The following is a 20,329-nucleotide window of genomic DNA, read 5'->3' on the forward strand; positions in this document are numbered from 1 at the left end:
GTATCAAAACAGGTTAGTTCAACCACAAAGTAAATGGTGTAGAAAATAAAACCACCAAATTTGCTAAACTATCTTTCACTTTTTCAATTTCATTTCACCAAATTATATATATTTTAATTTTTTTTTTTTTTGGTCCAGAGAGTGTTATTGAAAAATGTAAAGGTATCATTATAGTAGTTAGTTATGGCTATTATAGGGCGAGGAGGGAAAAACTAGTGTAAAAGCGAAAATTGGCCCAGAAAAGTGGATAGTCATGAAGGACAAGCAGATTTTGCTCCGTTTTAGTCCCCTGGACAAGTAGTTTATTACATTTCCACACCCCTGCTATTAAATTCCTAAGGACGCATGGCGTACCTGTACGCCCTGCACCCTCTCCCTTTTATATGAAGCGGGCTCATGAGCTGACCCCGCGTCATAGCTTGGTGGTCCTGGTGGGTATCAGCCGCCAGGACCCGTGTCTAATGCCGGACATCACCGATTGCGGTCATGCCCAGCATTAACCCCTTTGATGCGGCAATCAACTTGTGATCAAAGTGAAAATAAAACCATTCCCGGCAGCTCAGTCAGGCTGTTTGGGACTGCCGCATTGAAATCGCGGCATCCCGAACAGGTGAGACGACAGCGGAAGGGCACTTACCTACCTCCTCGCCGTCCGATCGGCTGGAACAGCAGAGCGCTGACATTACAGATATATGCCAGGGCAAAGCATTTAACAGTGTATGCAATCAGAAGCTTACATGTAATAGTCCCCTATGGGGACTAAAAAATGGTGTGGAAAAAAGTTTTTTTTTAAAAAGTTAACAAATGTCATTTAGCCCCTCCCTACTAAAAGTTACCCCCCTTTTCCCATTTAAAAAAAAGTTAACAAAATAATGTGGTATCAAAGCGTGCATAAATGTCCGAACTATAAAAATACAATGTTAAAGTGGACTCTCAATGGCGTATACGTAAAAAATATATGTCCAAAATTGCATATTTTTGGTCATTTTGTATACCCTAAATGTATAAAAAGGATCAAAAAGTCCCATCAAAACAAAATTGACAACTTTAACCCCTTAAGGACCCATGATGTACCGGTACGTCATGAGTCCGCTCCCGTTCTATAACATAGCGGGTCGGGCCCAGCCTCTGACAACGGCCGGGACCCGTGGCTAATAGCGCGCAGCACTGATCGCGATGCCGCGCGCAATTAATCCTTTAGACGCGGCGTTCACGCCGCGTCTATAGTGAAAGTAAAACCATGCTGGTTAGCTCATGGAGCTGTTCGGGATCGCCGGTGCGAAATCGCGGCATCCCGAACAGCTTACAAGACAGCCGGAGGATCCCTACCTGCCTCCATGCTGTCAGATCGCTGAATGACTGCTCAGTGCCTCAGATCCAGGCATGAGCAGTCAAGCTGCAGAATCATCGATCAGTGGTTTCTTATGAGAAGCCACTGATCAATGTAAAAGATCAGTGTGTGCAGTGTTATAGGTCCCTATGGGAGCTATAACATTGCAAAAAAAAAGTGAATAAAGATCATTTAAGCCCTTCCCTATTAAAAGTTTGAATCACCCCCCTTTTCCCAGTAAAAAAAATATAAAAAATAACAATCAATAAGTCCTATCAATGCAAAAATGGTACCGCTAAAAACTTCAGTTGACGGCGCAAAAAAATGAGTCCTCATACCGCCCCACATGCAGAAAAATAAAAAAGTTATAGGGGTCAGAAGTAGAGATGAGCGAATTTACAGTAAATTCGTTTCGTCACAAACTTCTCGGCTCGGCAGTTGATAACTTATCCTGCATAAATTAGTTCAGCTTTCAGGTGCTCCTGTGGGCTGGAAAAGGTGAATACAGTCCTAGGAGACTCTTTCCTAGGACTGTATCCACCTTTTCCAGCCCACTGGAGCACCTGAAAGCTGAACTAATTTATGCAGGATAAGCCATCAACTGACGAGCTGAGAAGTTCGTGACGAATCGAATTTACTGTAAATTCGCTCATCTCTAGTCAGAAGATGACAATTTTAAACCGTATAAATTTTCCTGCATGTAGTTATGATTTTTTCCAGAAGTAAGACAAAATCAAACCTATAAGTAGGGTATCATTTTAATCGTATGGACCTACAGAATAAAGAGAAGGTGTCATTTTTACAGAAAAATGTACTGTGTAGAAATGGATGCCCCCCAAAATTATTATTATTATTATTTTTTTTTTCAATTTTGTCTCACAATGATTTTTTGTTTCTGTTTCATCGTAGATTTTTGGGTAAAATGACTGACGTCATTACAAAGTGGAATTGGTGGTGCAAAAAATAAGCCATCATATGGATTTTTAGGTGCAAAATTGAGTTATGATTTTTTAAAGGCAAGGAGGAAAAACGAAAATGCAAAAACTGAAAACCCCCGGGTCCTTAAGGGGTTAAAGGGGTACTCCACTGGAAAACTTTATTTATTTTTTTTAATCAACTGGTGCCAGAAAATGTTACAGATTTGTAAATGACTTCTATTTAAAAATCTTAACCCTTCCAGTACTTGGCAGCTGCTGTATGTTCTAGAGGAAGTTCTTTTCTTTTTTAATTTCCTTTGTCTGACCACAGTGCTCTCTGCTGACACCTCTGTCCATTTTAGGAACTGTCCAGAGCAGGATAGGTTTGCTAAAGGGATTTGCTCCTACTCTGGACAGTTCCTAAAATGGACAGAGAGGTCAGCAGAGAGCACTATGGTCAGACAGAAAGTAAATGTAAAAAAAAAAGGAGCATATAGCAGCTAAGTACTGGAAGCATTGAGGTTTTTAAATAGAAGTAATTTACAAATCTGTTTAACTTTACACCTGTAGATTTAAAAAAAAAAAAATAATTTCAGGGGAGTAGCCCTCTAAACATACAAATTTTGATGCATGTAGTTAAAAAAAAAAATTTTAGTAGTATAATAAAAAATAAAATAAAAAAAACACAAATTGGGTATCCTTGTAACTGTATGGACCTACCGAATAAAGATGAGGTTTCATTTTTACCGAAAAGTGCCCTGCATAGAAACGGAAGCCGCTTAAAAATAAATTTCTAAATTTTGTCCAACAAATTTATTTTTTTGTTTCGCCATAGTTTTTGTGATAAAATGACTAATGTCATTACAAAGTAAAATTGGTAGCACATAAGACAAGCCCTCTTATAGGTCTGTAGGTGGAAAACTGAAAGAGTTATGGTTTTTAGAAGGTGAGGAGGAAAAAACTAAAGAGGAAAAACGCTGAGTCCTAAAAGGGCAAAGGAGTTGTCCAGGATTAGAAAAATGCTGCTTCTTACTTCCAAAAACAGTGCCACCCTTGTCCACAGGTTGTAGCTGGTATTGCAGCTCAGCTCCATTGAAGGGAATGCGACTGAGCTGCAGGACTACACACAACCTGTTGACAGGGGTGGTGCTGTTTTTGCAAAACCTGGACAACTTCTTTAAAGATGAGCAAATCAATTCAGTCATTTAGTATGAAATGGATCAGGTGAAAATTTCACCATTTTTTTGGTTTAGAGATTTTGAACTTTGTGATTTGCTTCATCTGTGCTTGACTTGTCTGCCCAGAGGTTAAGGGACGATGCTGTATGCATACAAGCTTTCGCTCACTAAATTTGCCTGGCCAGCAAATGTGTACCGCTACTCAGTGTACTATATAGGAGCAGGGAGTCCTGCCTTTGACATGATTGTCTGCTTATGTACATATTTTGCATTGGCATTCAGAACACTTCCGAATCAGATATAATGTATGGTAAACTAAACATAAAAAAATGAATCTTCTTTTCTTAGTTATGCGCACACAGGGAAGTTTGCGACTAATCCTCAACACTAAGCTCTGGGCACAAATGCAGATAGATAAAGCCAGCGAGAAAAGCATTCGAATTACTGCAATGGACACAGAGGACCAGGGTGTAAAAGTCTTTCTCATATCTGTGAGTATATACTATGATGACCATTCTTAAGGAAATCCTTTGTTAGCTTTACTGTATTTGGTATTACCTCTAGTGTAGCTCCACTACACTTTTGGTGTAGACCTAGATTTTCTTTTGGTTTCCTAGACTTTAAAAACAGAATTGCATATCACTTGGAATGGAGGTCACTCATGATGAGGTACATTATCTATGGGACTGCTAAGGGTCTATTCACATGGAAGAAATTCTGCTTGCTGTATACAAATATATAGATCTACATACAAACCTGTACTTGCCTCCAGTGCTCCCACTGTGCCTCCAGTGTCCTGCGCTAGTCCATGGGTTAATGTAGGGGCCCAGTGGGTCATACTATCACTCTTCCAATCACTGGTCGCAGCAGTGTCAATCTGGGCTCAGGCATCCCGCTTTCTCTCAGGAAGAGCAGTACACGGAAGGACCGTAAGTACAGGCAAATAAACTAAAATGGCAACCAGCTCCCATGTAGCCTGTGTTCTGCACATGACATTGCAAAAGCATAGTACACAGCTTATGCAGTAATTTCATGAGTGAATGATACAGGATTCACCTATTCTTAGGCCCTGTATGTGCCATAAAACATCTGTTTAGATGTCTTGAAGTGACATGCATATTAATTATTAAACAGCTAAATAGATATACACAAAGTCCTCTGGCTTAATTTAAGAACATGATTTAATTTTATTTTAGAAAGCGAATTAGTGGGAAGTCCCCTTTAATATTTAAATATTGTTTACAGGCAAGTTCTAAAGACACAGGGCAACTGTTTGCTGCAATTCACCACCGTATCCTTGCCCTTCGGAGCCGTGTAGAGCAAGAGAATGAGGTGAAGTGTCCGGAACCAGCCAGGGAGGTCACCCAATCCAATGAGGAAGACAGTGATGATGATGTCCTTACCCCTGCAGTAGCAGCTACAAGTGGTAAATAGAGACCACTATGCACATTTCTAACCTTTTTATGACTTTGATTATCAACCATGTAACCCACATTTTACTTCTTTCTTTTAGCACCTAGTGACGAAGGAGACAAGCCACCTGTATCCAGTACATAGCAGACACTTACCTCGTTCACAGAAAGATGGTTGTCCTCACCTGGCAGGGTGACAATCAACAGATGCCCCCTATTTGTATGCCTCATGGAATATTTAAGACCGGCTACCCATAACAAAGCTGGACTGAGGACACAGACTTTACCCCCTTTACCAATGAACTGTTCTATCTTTTTGTTCACTTTAAGTAAACCAGAAAAATACATTGGGTCCCTATATATATTTTTTTTTAATAGTGTTTTGGAGGGGATCAGGGAGGTATCCAACCTATACAGTATAAAATGCTTGAGAATAAACAGTTCATCATATTGATGAGCTGTGTGAAATCCTGTTTTTCTCCCCTCTTCTATTAACTGCTGTGCAATTTGCATTGCTTTTCCAAAATGTAATTTTGTTTTATTTGCATCAGTTTTAGTTTCTTTCTCATTGCCAACCCCCTCAATGTACATATTATGTCCTCCGGTCGTTGGTTGCTTTTACATTGGAATTCCAGTCCTGTACAGGAACAAAGCAATTAATGAACATGTACAGGAACTCTTTGCCTGACCCATTCACATCTAAATACCATGAAGTGGATGTCTTTCACATTGGAAATTAACTTCAATAACTTTAAAGTTTTACAACGCTCTTAAAATAAGAGCCTCTTTTTTTCTTCAGGACTTCGTCAGTCAAATGAAAAAAGTCTCATACTGTTTTAATTTCCCTTTTTCCTTTTTAGTAACTTTTCAGTTTTTTTTGTTTTGTTTTTTACCATTAGTTTGACATTAATATGCTTTTTTGTGTGCTGAATAAGTGAAATGTTATTTTTTGTATCCATATTTAAGGGAAAGAGTTAAGGAATACTGTACACTAAGCTGTGCTGTTAATTTTTTCTTGTCTAAAGGTTTATTTGTCCTATAACTAGCTAAACTGGACCATCGATATTTACTGCCCACTATTTATATTTGGTGTCCATTCACATGTGGCAGATTTGTTACACAAATTACTTAAAACCCAATGCCTACATCTAAATGGGATTTTTTCTGCATCATGTGTATTTATTTAATCAAATTCTATGAAGATGAAAAGGACTGTCACAAAAATGTATACAACAAATCTGCTAGATGTGAATATAGTGTACCTTCCTAGAAAATCTTATTGTAGGATACCTTTTCCCAGATTCCTGTAACACTGAACTTCTTCTCATATAGATTCCGATCAACCAATCTGCTCATAATTAGAGATGAGCGAACTTACAGTAAATTCGATTCGTCACAAACTTCTCGGCTCGGCATTTAATGACTTATCCTGCATAAATTAGTTCAGCTTTCAGGTGCTCCGGTGGGCTGGAAAAGGTGGATACAGTCCTAGGAAAGAGTCTCCTAGGACTGTATCCACCTTTTCCAGCCCATGGGAGCACCTGAAAGCTGAACTAATTTATGCAGGATAAGTCATCAACTGCAGAGCGAAGAAGTTTGTGACGAATCGAATTTACTGTAAGTTCGCTCATCTCTACTCATAATATGAAACTAAAAATAGAAACCTCCCTGATACTACAGTATTCCGTTCAAAGTCTTAAGTGGCTAAAAGATTACAAGGTTTACAGAAGGTGGCTTGTCCCTGCAGTTGGTTTAGTTAGTGTTAGTTCAGTAAGTGTTTCAGTGCAGTTTTGCAGAGGAATTTGCATAAGATAATTTATGCAGCACATCCGTGGCAAATCCACATGAGGTCAGTTTTTTGGCAGATATGCTGTGTCAAATCAGTGGGATAAACTTCCGCCATGTGTAAATCCAACCTTGACCTCTGTAAGTAGACTTTCCTTCCATATGTATTACCTTCAAAAACGGCTTGTGTGATTTCAGTCTAAAAAGTTTTTTTTCTCCCTTCCTTATCATGGGTAAGTGCAGCATCGTACCTTACTCCAAAAATGTAAACAAACATGGCTTTTTTTTAATGCTTAGGGCTTACAATATAAAAAAAAAAAAAAAATTTTTAATACTGTATGTACATGGCTTTACCATTGTATGAAAACTCTTTTAACCCCTTAACGACACAGGACGTATATTTACGTCCTTCATCGACTCCCGTTATGTGAAGTGCGCGCTCAGGAGCTGTTGTTATCAGTAGCTATCAGCAACCAGGACCCCTGGCTTATACCGGACATTGCTGATCGCGGCGACAGGAGAAAAGTATTGTTGGTTAGCTCAGTGGGCTGTTTAAGCTGTTCAGGATGCCGCAGTCTCAGAGGACAGCGGAAGTTTTCTTACCTTTCTCCCGACTGTCCGATCGGCGCTTGATTGCTCCAAGCCTGAGATCCAGGCTTTAGCATTCGACCGCCGCTAGCATTGCTCAATGCAATGCTATGGCATAGCATTGATCAATGCAATGCTATGGCATAGCATTGATCAGTGTATCCAATCAGTGTAATGCATGTTATAGTCCCCTATGGGGCTATAACATTGCAAAAAAAAATTAATAAATGTGATTTAACTCCTTCCCTAATAAGTCTGCATCACCCCCCCCCCCTTTTCCCATGAAAAAAAAAAAATGTAAATATAAACATATGTGGTATCGCCGTGTGCGTAAATGTCCGAACTATAAAAATATATAATTAATTAAACCGCATGGTAAAGGGCGTGCCCGTGGAAAAAAAAATTTCCAAAGTCCAAAATAGCATATTTTTATACCATAAAAAAAATGATAAAAAGCGATCAAAATAAAAATGGAACCGATAAAAACTTCAGATCACGGCGCAAAAAAATGAGCCCTCATACTGCCCTGAATGCGGGAAAATAAAAGTTATAGGGGTCAGAAGAGGGTTTTTTTTTTTTTCCAATATTTTTATTGAACAATTTGTCAAAGGTGACAATATACATGGAAGGAACAACTAAGTAGTAAACGAACCAATGGAATAGAAAGTCGTTTAAAGGGGTACCCAAGTGGAAAACTTTTTTTTTTATATCAACTGGTGCCAGAAAGTTACAGATTTGTAAATTACTTAAATTAAGAACTCCCCATAGCAAACATATGCTGCTCCTGTCAGTTCCTAAAATGGACAGAGATGTCAACAGAGAGCACTGTGCTCGTGATTCAGCAGAGAGCACTGTGTTCCAAAAAGAAAAGAATTTCCTTTGTAGTATTCAGCAGCTAATACGTACTGGAAGGATTAAGATTTTTTAATAGAAGTGATTTACAAATCTGTATAAATTTTTGGCACCAGTTGATTAAAAAGAGAAAAAAAAATTTCCACTGGAGTACCCATTAACGACCACGGAAGTAAATGTACGTCCTGGTGCGGTGGTACATAGCGCACCAGGATGTTCATTTACGTTGTGTGTATGACTGCGAGCATAGGAGCAGTGCCGCTTGCCGGTAATGGCCGACATCCGCGATTGCGCAGATGTCTGCCGTTAACCCCTCAGATGCCATGATCAGTACAGTTCACGGCATCTGCGGCAGTGCGCATGTTAAAATAGATGATCGGATCGCCCGCAGCGCTGCCGCGGGGTCCGATCATCTGTAACTGCGGACGGAGGTCCCCACACCTGCCTCCGTCAGTCTCCCGGCGTCTCCTGCTCTGGTCTGCTCGATCTCAGACCAGAGCAGAAGATCACCGATAATACTGATCAGTGCTGTGCCCTATGCATAGCATTTAATAGTATTAGCCATCAATTGATTGCTATAGATAGTCCCCTATGGGGACATAAAGTGTTAAAAAAAAAAAAAAAAATCCCTTCCCCCTAATAAAAATTGTCAGTTTTTCCCATTTTACCCCCAAAAAGCGTAATTTTTTATAAACATATTTAATATTGCAGCATGCGTAAATGTCCAAACTATCAAAATATGTTAATGATCCCGTATGGTGAACGGTGGGAACGTAAAAAATAGTCAAAAAATTCTGCTTTTTGGCACATTTTATTACCCAAAAAATGTATAAATTTATCTAGAAGGTTTATGTATGCAAATGTGATATCGATTAAAAAGTACAGATGACGGCGCAAAAAATTAGCCATCATACCGCCCTATTTATGTAAAAACTTTTTTTAAGCGGTACATAAATATAAAAGTATTTACCGTATATACTCTATTTATAAGCCAAGGCCCCTAATTTTACCCCAAAAACCCAGGAAAAGTTATTGACTCGACTAAAAGTCTAGGGTGGGAAATAAATCATCCCCCCATGTAATCATCCAGACCCCCGTCATCCCAGTCTCCGTCCCCGTCCCCCCCCCCCCCGCCTTCATCGTCACCGCCTGTCAATCCCTTCATCAGTGGTCTTCAACCTGCGGACCTCTAGATGTTGCAAAACTACAACTCCCAGCAAACCCGGACAGCCGATGGCTGTCCAGGCATGCTGGGAGTTGTAGTTTTGAAACCTCTGGAGGTCTGCAGGTTGAAGACCACTGCGGCCTTTGTCATTATCCAGCCCCCCCCCCCCTTTTGTTTTGTACTTACCTCCCCTCGGCGGGGAGTTAGGGTGAGCTGGACTGGGCCATCTATGCTGCAGGGACTGTCCGGTGGGGATGGTTAGTCGTTCCTGGCTGTCCATTTTCACAGGGGGGGGGGCGGCGGCGCCGGCGCCTCTCCTCCGCACTTCGGGCCCGGACTAGTAACGTTGCCTTGATAACGATGCACGGGGCCGTTGCGCATGAATGTCCCTGTGCGGTGGCGTCAAGGCAACGTCATTACTCCGGGGCCGGGCCAGAAGCGTGGAGAAAATGGACAGCCCACAATGACTAATCCTCCCCACAGGACGGTCCCTGCAGCATAGATGGCCCAGACCAGCTCACCTAACTTCCCGCGGAGGGGAGGGGAGTACAAAAGAAAAGGGGGGGGGGCGCTGGATGATGACAAAGGCTGCAGTGGTCTTCAACCTGCAGTGGTCTTCAACCTGCAGTGGTCTTCAACCTGCAGATGTCCAGAGGTTTCAAAACTACAACACCCAGCATGGGCTTGCTGGGAGTTGTAGTTTTGCAACATCTGGAGGTCCGCAGGTTGAAGACTACTGATGAAGGGATTGACAGGCAGAGAGTTCACTCGAGTATAAGCGGAGAGGGGTGTTTTCAGCACGAAAAATCGTGCTGAAAAACTCTGCTTATACTCGAGTATATACGGTAGCCATGGATATCATTTTTAATCATATTGAACCACACAATAAAGAACACATGCCATTTTTATCGTAAAGTGTACAGTGTAAAAATGAAAACATTCAAAATGTTTAAAATTGTGGTTTTTATTTAAACATCCTCCCTAAAAATTTTTTGGGTTTGCTGTACATTTTATGGTAAAAGGAGAGGTTTCATTACAAAGTACAATTGGTCATGCACAAAAACAAGCCCTTATATGTGTCTGTAGATTGAAATATAAATGAGTTATGGATTTTAGAGGGAGAGGAGGTAAAAACGAAAACGCAAAAATATAATTGGCCTGGGGCTTAAGGTTAAAATGGGTTTGGTCTTTAAGGGGTTAAAGCATGTGGTATGGGAAATTACGTGAATGTCCCGGAGTCTTCAGTGAGCGATAATGTTAGGATGTGTTCCCTCCTAACTGCACTTCAATCCCTCCCCTCCCCCAAACAAACAGGCTAAACATTGTTCTGAACAAAAGGGGCCATGTTCAGTGTTGAAGCTTTTCCTTCGACTCAGTGGATCTTACAGGGAATAATAGTGTAAGAGTAGAACCGGCTCGTCAGATCAATCGTCAGGCAAGCAAAGTGCTCCAAAGGAATCTTGTAGAGCCTCCATACTGTACCATGTGGTGTACCGTAATGGGCGACCAATTTTTGCAATCCCCCTGAGAGTTGAAGTGAGTTATAATGAAAGAAACGCTTAGTGCCCGAGTTATGATGGTTCTGCATCTAATCTGTCTACCTCCAAAACGATCTTTTTTTTTTCTCTTTTTTTTCTCAAATCAGATAGTTTTAAAGTTTTTTCACTGTTTAACAATAACAGGCATTACCCAACACCCCCGCCCCACACAGAACAGATCCGTCTCAACCCACCCCCACAAAAGCTCCTCTGCCCGTATCAGATAAGTCATAAACAAGCTCCAACTTAAGTACCACATTGACATAAATGAACAGATGAGCACATTCCACCAGACCCCTTTATAAATGCCTCCCTAATTTCCGTCCAACAGGACACACATCCTTCCACATCCATACATCCCAGGAGGGCAAGCTCACGTAGAATCTGCCACTTCAGCATCTCACTTGCCAACCAGACCGTACGCAGTCACACATTTAGAAACATCCTACTAATAAGAGGCGCCCTAAGGGGGTCAAATCTCTGCACCCAGGGTCCCCAAATGCCCTCAAATTTCCACTCCACCTTGCGCATAATGTATATACCTTTTTCCAATTTCACTACATGAGTCACCCTAGTTATAAGATCAGCCACCCCCCAGAGGGGAGGATCTGATCCAGAATTGTGCAATCAGCTTCCTGGCCTGGTATAAGACTTTCAGAATCCCAACTTCCACCCTAGAGGGCTCTCGACTGCAGCCTATCAGTCCCAGCAAGCATTCCTTGGGGGCCCTAGGTATAGTCACTCCATAGACCGTCTTAATGAGTTGTAGTACCCCCAGTCCAATACACAGCTAGGAAGGGGCACATCCACATCATATGAACCAGGTGTACCCCTAACTCACCACAACGTGGACAGGCAGAGTCAGACCTTACACCTAACTTGTTTAGAAACAGTGGAGTCTTGTACACCCTATGTAGAAAGAACTGCTGGGATAGCCGGTTAGATTCCGACACAGACAAAAAGGGGGTAAGTGCCAGTACAAGGCTCCACTCCTCGTCAGTCAGTACCCCAAGGTCCCCCTCCCATTTAGAACGGACCATCAGAGGGAAGCCCTTGTGATAAAAACGTAACTCCCCATAAAGCCAAGAAATCACACCAGCTGACTCTCTCAGTGACAAGAGACTCTAGTACAGGATTAGTCTGAACAGTTAACAGTCCCAACCTATTCTGCGTTTCATAGGCATGGTGGATCTGCAAGTAACGGTAAAAAGAGGAGTGAGGTAGGGCAAAGTCTTCTTGTAAGTGCTCAAAAGACCTAACCACCCCCTGATCAACCAATTGACCCAATTCACAGAGTCCCCTCCTCTCCCAGAACTCAGCCTCAGCATACGAATTAAAGACCGGCAAACCAGGGTTACGCCACAGCGGTGTGAATTTAAGATAACTTGTTATGCCTAGCAGTTTTTTCGCGTGGCCCCATAGTTTACAAAGTAATCGAGTTGTGGGAGAAGAGGCAGGAGGTCTGGTGAGAGCCCCAATCTCCAGATTGTGTAGCGGTAGAAAACATGTTTAGTCATAAACAGTCGACCCGTAGGACCCAATGTGGAAAGAGATGCCCACCCCCCCTCACCTGATGTAGCTGCGACGCAATATAGTACAGCCATGTCGGAAAAGTCGCGGAATCCTTTGAAAGTGGGCCATCGCAATCCACACTGGAGAGTTCGGCAAAATGTACAACAGTTGCGGCATAAGGACCATTTTAGCTAGATTTGTACAGCCAACCACTGAGATTGGGAGCTTGCACCAGATAGATATTTTTTGGGAGCTCTTATCTAGAAGGGGGATTAGATTACGAGGGATGAAATCATGTACGGAGGGAGTAATATATATATCCCCAGGTACTTAAAGCTAGAGGCCACTTGTATCTTGGAGACAGCAACTTGAGGTATATCTGGCAAGGGGTCCAGAGGCATCAGAATGGACTTGTCCCATTTGATAAGCAAACCCGAAAAGGAACCAAATTCTGCAATAAGAGACATAACTGGGGTTAGCGAATGGGCCGTATCTCCCAGAAATAATAACATGTCATTGGCATAGAGTGCCACCCTTTCCTCCACAGTCCCATACCGAAACCCTATGATATCTGGTGACATTCTCAACAGGCAAGCTAGGGGCTTAATATCTATGGCAAAAAGCAAGGGCGACAGGGGGCATCCCTGTCTTGTACCCCTCTGCAGAGCAAACAATGGTGAGAGCTTACCATTGACTCTGAGGCGGGCAACCGGGCTCTGGTAAAGAAGCTTAACATAGGAAAGGAATCTATCCCCAAACCCCATAGCACTCATCACACTCCACAGGTATTCCCATTCAATGCTATTGAATGCTTTGGCAGCGTCCAAGGAGAAAACCGAGCGAGCTCCAGTACCATCCTGAGACATCTGTAAATTTAGATACACCCTCCTGATATTATCAACAGTAGATTTACCGGGCATAAATCCAGTCTGATCACCATGGATCTGAGAAAGTATGACCCCAGCCAACCTGTTAGCGAGCACCCGAGCCAGCAGCTTCACATCAGCACATAAGAGTGATATTGGGCTATAGCAGTGGTCTTCAAACTGTGGCGTTTTGCAACATCTGGAGGGCCACAGTGTGAAGACCGCTGGTCTATAGGAACCCGCACACTGAGGGTCCTTTCCAGGTTTTGGAATAAGTACAATGATGGCTTTCATCATGGAGCGAGGCAAAGAACCCTCTAAAACCGCTGACTCCACCACTCGCTACAGTTGTGGTAGCAGGACACCCGAGAATTTTTTTTATAGACCTCACTGGGGAGGCCATCAGGGCCCGGGGCTTTCTCATTATTGGCATCTTTTAGAGCTCATTCCAATTCCTCTAGAGAGACAGGCGAGTCCAGCTCACTCCGCTGCTCCAGAGTAAGGGAAGGCAACCGAGCCCTACGTACATACTCCCTCAGAGCTGTCTCAGAACATGAGGCCCTAGAGGAATATGCATCCTGATAGGCTAACATCACGTCCAAAATCCCTCTATTATCAGTGATCTCACGTCCCTCCCTGTCCCGCAAACAACTGATATACGATATGCCTTGCTGTGCCCTGGAAATGGAAGCCAACAGTTCACCAGTACTTTCACCACATTCAAAATAATGTTGCTTAACAAAAAAGCGTTTATGTTCAGCTGACTCTTCCAAGTACGCTTTATAGTCTCCCTGTGCCCTCAACCAGGTCTCCTCAGCCACCGGGGAGGGAGTCGAGACATATGCATTCTCAGCTTCAACCACCGTCAATCTCAGCCTCTCGCTCCTATCCCTTGTAAACGATTTATGTATACTGATATGTATTAATAGGCCTCGCAAATACGCCTTAAGGGAGTCCCATACTGCGGAGAATGAAGCCGAACCCACATTTAAAGCAAAATATTCTCTAAGTTCAGCACAGGTGATTTCAGCTGTGGTCAGTACTTGTAGCCAGAACGGGTTCAGTCTCCACAGAGGGCGCACCCCACCAGCACCATCCGCGAGATCAAGCTGCATCCCAAGAGGGGAGTGATCAGAGAGGCCTCTAGCCAAGTATTCTATGCGTCTAACCATTCTAGCCATATCCCCATCTCCTATTGCCAAATCAATTCTAGAAAGGGTCCTGTGCGTGGCCGAGTAACAAGAGTATTTCAGGGTGGTGGGATTGCGACAGCGCCACAAATCAAAAAGATCAACCTCAGATAGTATGTAAGCAAGTCTAGTCGACCTAGAGCAAGGGGGGGGGGTCGGGGGCCCCAAAACCGATCTGCAAAAGCATCCAGGACCTGGTTAAAGTCTCCACATATATGAACGGGGGCTACTGGAAAACCTGAAATTATAGATAACACTCGATGCACAACATCTCCACTATACGGGGAGGGATATACAGTCCTACAAGTATAAACATACGGTGAGAAACCATGCCCAGTAGACAGATATATCTACCTTCCGCGTCAATGCTAGAGAAGAGTACACTAAACGGAATAGATTTATGGACCAATATACTGACCCCTCTAGCATGAGTGGAATAAGTAGAATGGAACGAGTGACCAACCTAGGCTCTATGAAGAACCTCTGTGGTGGCCCCCGTCAGGTGGGTTTCAGTAAGACATAATATAGCGGGATGATAGTGTCTCACCGCATTAAAAACAGCATAACGTTTGGACACATCACCCAGCCCCCTAACATTCCATCCCATCAAATTAAAAATCGCCATCATGCCTCAATAAACAGATACCAGCCCCAAAAGCAACAAACCTGCACATCAGGTTCAGGAGTACACATATAGGGAGCATTCTTGAAGAGCACATAGCAGTGGAGGGAGAGAAGGAAAACAAAACCAAAAAACAAGTGAAAACAGACCAACACCCAGACTCAACACACTGACCCAACACTAAGCGCCGCGGCATGCGACATCCAGGAGTGCAAACATGCCCACACCAGCCACCAACACTCTTCAGACAGCCAGAAAACATACCAGGATAAGCAGAAAAAGGCGAGTGCACGTCGCAACCAGTCAGACAGCCAATCAAGCATTTGCAAACATGCCACACGAGCACTCCTGCATAAACAAAAAAAAGAACATTAGTGAACATACCCCTTATGGGCACACATCAGTATAGCCTAACTCAGAAGACTAAACCCCAAGCCCCCCCCCCCCCCCCCGAGGAACAAAACAAGTATGAATATGCAATTAGCAGAGATATTTCAAATCCCACATCCCCCCATAACCCAGACAGCGGCATATAACTGCAATCAGAAAGTGGAAGTCCTAAAAAGAAAAACAGCTAGTAACATTCCACACAGGTTCCACATAGGATATCAATGCACGCGTTCAGTCTGGAGCAGGATCCGGTGAGCCTCCCTGGGCTCTCTGGCGCAATTGAGCCTCATGTGTGTCCAACCAACGAACCGCAGCATCCACTCCCTCAAAGAAGTGGGTGGTACCCAGTGCAGCCACCCGTAGCCTAGCAGGATACAGCATAGAGTATTGTAAATCCAGGGAGCGCAGTCTCCTTTTAACGTCCATGAAGGAGGCGCGTTTCTTCTGCACCTCTGCCGAAAAGTCTGGGAAAAAAGAAATGACATGGTTATCCACTGTCACCGGCTGCTTTTCTCTAGCCAGCTTAAGTACCAAGTCCCTGTCCCAGTAGTGTAGAAGTTTTACCAGCATAGATCTGGGCAGACCTCCTGGAGGGGAAGGCCTCATGGGGACTCGATGAGCCCTCTCCACAGCAAAAAGAGGGGTCAGATTATCAGCACCAAACACCTCCTTGAGCCAGGTTTCCATGAACTCCATTGGTGTACGGCCCTCACACTTCTCAGGCAGACCAATGATCCACACGTTATTACGGCGCAGACGATTTTCCAGATCGTCTGCTTTAGCCTTGAGCATAGCAATGTCTTGACCGTGTCTAGTAGAGTCCCGGACTAAAGGCACCACAGTATCCTCCACATCACTAATCCGGCCCTCCACAGCCGAGGTGCGCTCCGTCACTTTTTGCAAATCATGACGCATAAAGGAGATAGCAGATTGCACAGTGCTTACCTGAGCAGTCAGATGAGAGAGAGGAGAGTTACATCTTTGTATTTCCGCAAACACTGCAGCCAGAATGGATTCAGCAGCAGGCATAGTCGGGGCAGCAGCCATCATACCACAGAGCAGGAGGGGTGTTAGGCAGTGACACATGTGAGTCCACAGCGGAAGCCTGCATGAAAGCGTCATAGTCCTCCAGCGGGTCAATGGGGGCTCCCACATCAATCATAGGAAGGGGGGGGGGGTCACCTCACAGACCGGCGAGTCAGGGGAAGGCTGTCTTAATGCGAACCTCTCCAGCTTGGCAGCAACTTCCTGCTGCAGCGTCAATGTATTCCTAGATGAGGAGGACCCACCGGCCCCCTGCTGTGAGGGACCTGCTCCTTCCTTATTCCTCTGGCCCATAGGTATGGACAGTCAATGTAATAGTAGGTAGACACAAGATGGTATGGTGTGCAGTTCAGGATCCCTTTCAGCAGGCCAAATCCACAGTGCAGCACCACTTTAGCAAGGGGAGGGGTTGGGGGGGAGCACAGAGGCTTCAGGAGCAAGGGTGTAAGGTAGAGGAGAAGAGGGGTCAGGGAGTACCTCCAACCACCCAGGGGGACTCCCAGGCCCAGGTGCAATATGCAGGCCAGAGGGGGGCTCCTCCTATGTTCAGTGGGGCAGCACTAATGGCCCCCTTCAATACAGCAGCAAGCCCCCCCCCCGTATGGTGTTCAGCCCAGATGTCCAGGGGCTCCCTCCACCGCTCTCCCAGCATAGCAGTCCGTCCCTCTCCCCCCTGCACAGAGCCATACTCACAGGATGGCCGAGCAGAGACTCCAGCGGCAGCGCAGCCTCTCCACGGGACACCGCTCCTCCCACACCTCCAGCAGAGTCCCGACCAGCGGAGCGACAGCAGACTAGAAGGACCCAGCCGCCGCTCCTCTGCGCAGGATCACCCTCTCCGCCAGTCAAGGCCCGGACCGGAAGCCTCGGAGGACCTCGCCAGAACTCCTTCCAGGATCCTCAGCAGGCCGGATCCCTGACTCCCCCAGCCACCACCGCCGGGACCGGACACCAGAAGCTGCAGCAGAGAGGCCTCGGGTTCGGTAAGTAGAGCTCCCGCTCCTCCAGGAGCGCTGCAGCAGGGATTCTGGTGCGGAGGCGGGAACGGAGGGCCGCAGGCTTTGCGGCCTAGGTCACCACAGGCCGCAGTGCACTCCCCAAACTCCCCCGATCCTTCCAAGAAAGGCACCACAGGGGGCCCCAAGGCAGCAGGGGTCACACCCAGAGTGGGAGAAGCCAGGAACAAGCAGGATGGCAGGGATATATTCAGGATTTGGGCACAGGGTGGCAGGAGCTCAGCGTCCGCACGTCCTCTCAGTCAGCCATGCAGACCACGCCCCCGCCAAAATGATCTTGAGAAACCAGCATTGGCAAAATAAAAGAACATGAATAAAAGGTGGAATCAGTCTCCCCTCATCCCCCTCAGGTGGGCGTAGTTTTTGGAACAAAAAGGATTGAGGAGTTAACTGGAAGTTCACCTGCCAATAATCCTAAGTGTACGTCTGAATTATCTTCCAATAATCCTCTCCCATGTGCGGAAAATCCGTTTAGGGTCAATGTTCAAAAAAGGTTGCAAAAAGCTAAATAGGGATCAGATATTGATGCCCTTCTAAGGTTCTCGCCCAAAAGTTCATCTAGGGAGTGTGTCGGTGCTTTCCGCGTGAGGTCCCTGAGCAGAGAGGAACAGAAAGTGTATACCTGATTGGCATATAGAATGTGAGAGTGAGGGAGCCCAAAGAAATGCAAAATCTCCCTTGGAGTAAGCCATCTACGTTCTTCACTATGAATGATATCCCCCACAGTCGTGATACCCCTATAGGCCCACAGCAACAAACAAGAGGAGGTCCTACCCTGCGGAAACTCTGGATCATCAAGCTCTTGGAGAGTAGTGTTGCTCACGAATATTCGCAATTCGAATATTATTCGCGAATATCGCATATTCGCGAATTCGCGAATTTCGCGAATATAGCGCTATATATTCGTAATTACGAATATTCGTTTTTTTTTTTTTTGTTTTTTTTCACAGTACACATCACAGTGATCATCCCTCTCTGCTTCCAGCTTGTGTGGTGTAAAGAAGGCTCTAATACTACTGTGTGAGACTGGCGCGCGAAAATTCGCATATGCGAAAATTAGCACATGCGAATTTTCACATATGCGAATTTTCGCGTATGTTAATTTTGTATATGCTAATATGCACATATGATAGTCTTCGCATACGTGAATGTTCGCATATGCGAAAATAAAACGGGAATATAACGAATATGCGAATATTCGCGAATATATGACGAATATTCGTCCATATATTCGCGAATATTCGCGAATTCGAATATGGCCTATGCCGCTCAACACTATTGGAGAGGAGGAATGGGAGGCCAAACACCTTAAGCACCTCCTTCCAAGTGACAATCTTATCACGGAGCAGAGTCATGCCCTTGATCTCTGCTGGCAGTTTAGCATAGGTGGTATGTAACAGTGCCTGCAGAGACCAAGGTGCTGCCAGTGCCATCTTAACCCGTATATTGGAGAAAAAAAGAAGATCCATGAAGCCAGTCCCGGATGTACCGGGACAGGCAAGCCAAATTGTAACCCCGGACATTCGGAAAGTTAACTCCCAACTCCGCTTGCATAACATAAGTTTCTGTAAAGTAATGCGAGAGTGCTGCTTGCCTTACCACAGCAATCGTTGAAAAGCGGAGTTAAGTCATCTTGTTTCAGTTACAGCGGGAGTGGCTTTAGGGGATATAGCAAGCGCAGAAAACTGATCATCTTAATCAGATGGCAGAACGGAAGGGATTCCAATCGTTTCAACTATGCAAAAATGCGCTTAAATAGGGGGACATAGTGCAGCATATAAAGTGTTTCAGGTGTTTTCCCTTTACGTATTCCCAGATATGTGATGAAAGAGGGGGCACCGCCACTGCCAAGGTATCTACCTCAGGCAACCATCTTGGAGAGGCCGTTTCCAGGGGTAAAAGCATGCTTTTATCCGCATTAATGTTATAGCCTGTGAATCTCCAAACATATGAAAGGAAGTCTTGTGATTTGTGAATCAATGTTAGCACTCCAGATTTGCCATTGTCTGCCAGGCTACCTAGGGCCTTGCCCACCCATGGCTTCTGCATTCTCTGAAAGTCTGGTTCCGCAAGATGCGTTTCTTGTAGGAAGACAATGTCAGGACGCAGACGTTTCAGAAAGCGCAGAACCTTAATACGTTTCTGAGGGGATCGTAGCCAATTCACATTCCAGGTAACAATCTTACACATGGTGAACTAAGAACCCTTCCAGGTAGCAGGGCATACTATAGTGTTGAGTAAGTGACTTTCGAGAGGAAGGAGAGTCGGAAGTATGCAGACAAGACAAAAGTTAGAAAAAATGGTGGGACAGGGATAAGATAAGTTTTAGAACTCAGGGGCGGAGGAGCCAAGAAGGGTAACCCACTGAGGAAGGAGCCTGACAAGGGAAAAAAAAAAACTGGAACACAACGCCCATGATGTCATAAAGGTGGCTGTTGTGGGTAATGGACTTAACTTTTTTCAGGCATATGAGGAAACAGAACCCGCACCCCCAGCTTAATTCAATAACATCAACCCAGGCCAGTACCAACCTCCCCCCCAGTAAACCTTAACGAAACAATGTGAAGTGAGAGGATGACATTCTGTAGACACACTGAGGCGGGGAAGCCACACTGATGGTAATCAAGCAAATACGAAAAACCACCAACACCCAGGTCTGCAGAGTAGTGTAACAAATGTCAGTAGGGGACTGCAAAACCCCAGAGATAAAGTATCAACACAACATATGTAACAAAAGTTACTCAGTCTGGAGAGGAAGATCTGCTGCGACGGCCAGTTGACTTGCGATGCTTCTGGGAGTCCCCCGGCGATCTTGTACGACTCCATCTGCATCTAGGTGGATGAGATGTTACGTCTCCTCTGCCTCCCGGAGAGTGCGGACGATGTGGCGGGCATCAGGGACGATGAGCTGATTCCTGCAGGAG

At 44.7% G+C, this 20,329-nt stretch overlaps 1 protein-coding gene across 2 annotated transcripts in view; it reads left to right on the plus strand.

The window, feature by feature from the left end:
• Nucleotides 1-5,826, plus strand: part of RANBP3 (RAN binding protein 3) — a 161,797-nt gene extending 155,971 nt beyond the window's left edge. For both annotated transcript variants that reach the window (XM_056570817.1, XM_056570828.1), the window contains exons 15-17: nt 3,774-3,916; nt 4,671-4,851; nt 4,939-5,826. In XM_056570817.1, the coding sequence (XP_056426792.1) occupies nt 3,774-3,916; nt 4,671-4,851; nt 4,939-4,982 (368 nt within the window). In that variant the 3' untranslated portion in view covers nt 4,983-5,826. The remainder of the gene's footprint in view (nt 1-3,773; nt 3,917-4,670; nt 4,852-4,938) is intronic.
• The last annotated feature ends 14,503 nt before the right edge of the window (nt 5,827-20,329 follow it).

Source organism: Hyla sarda, chromosome 1 (assembly GCF_029499605.1).
Source record: "Hyla sarda isolate aHylSar1 chromosome 1, aHylSar1.hap1, whole genome shotgun sequence".
Taxonomy (NCBI): domain Eukaryota; kingdom Metazoa; phylum Chordata; class Amphibia; order Anura; family Hylidae; genus Hyla; species Hyla sarda.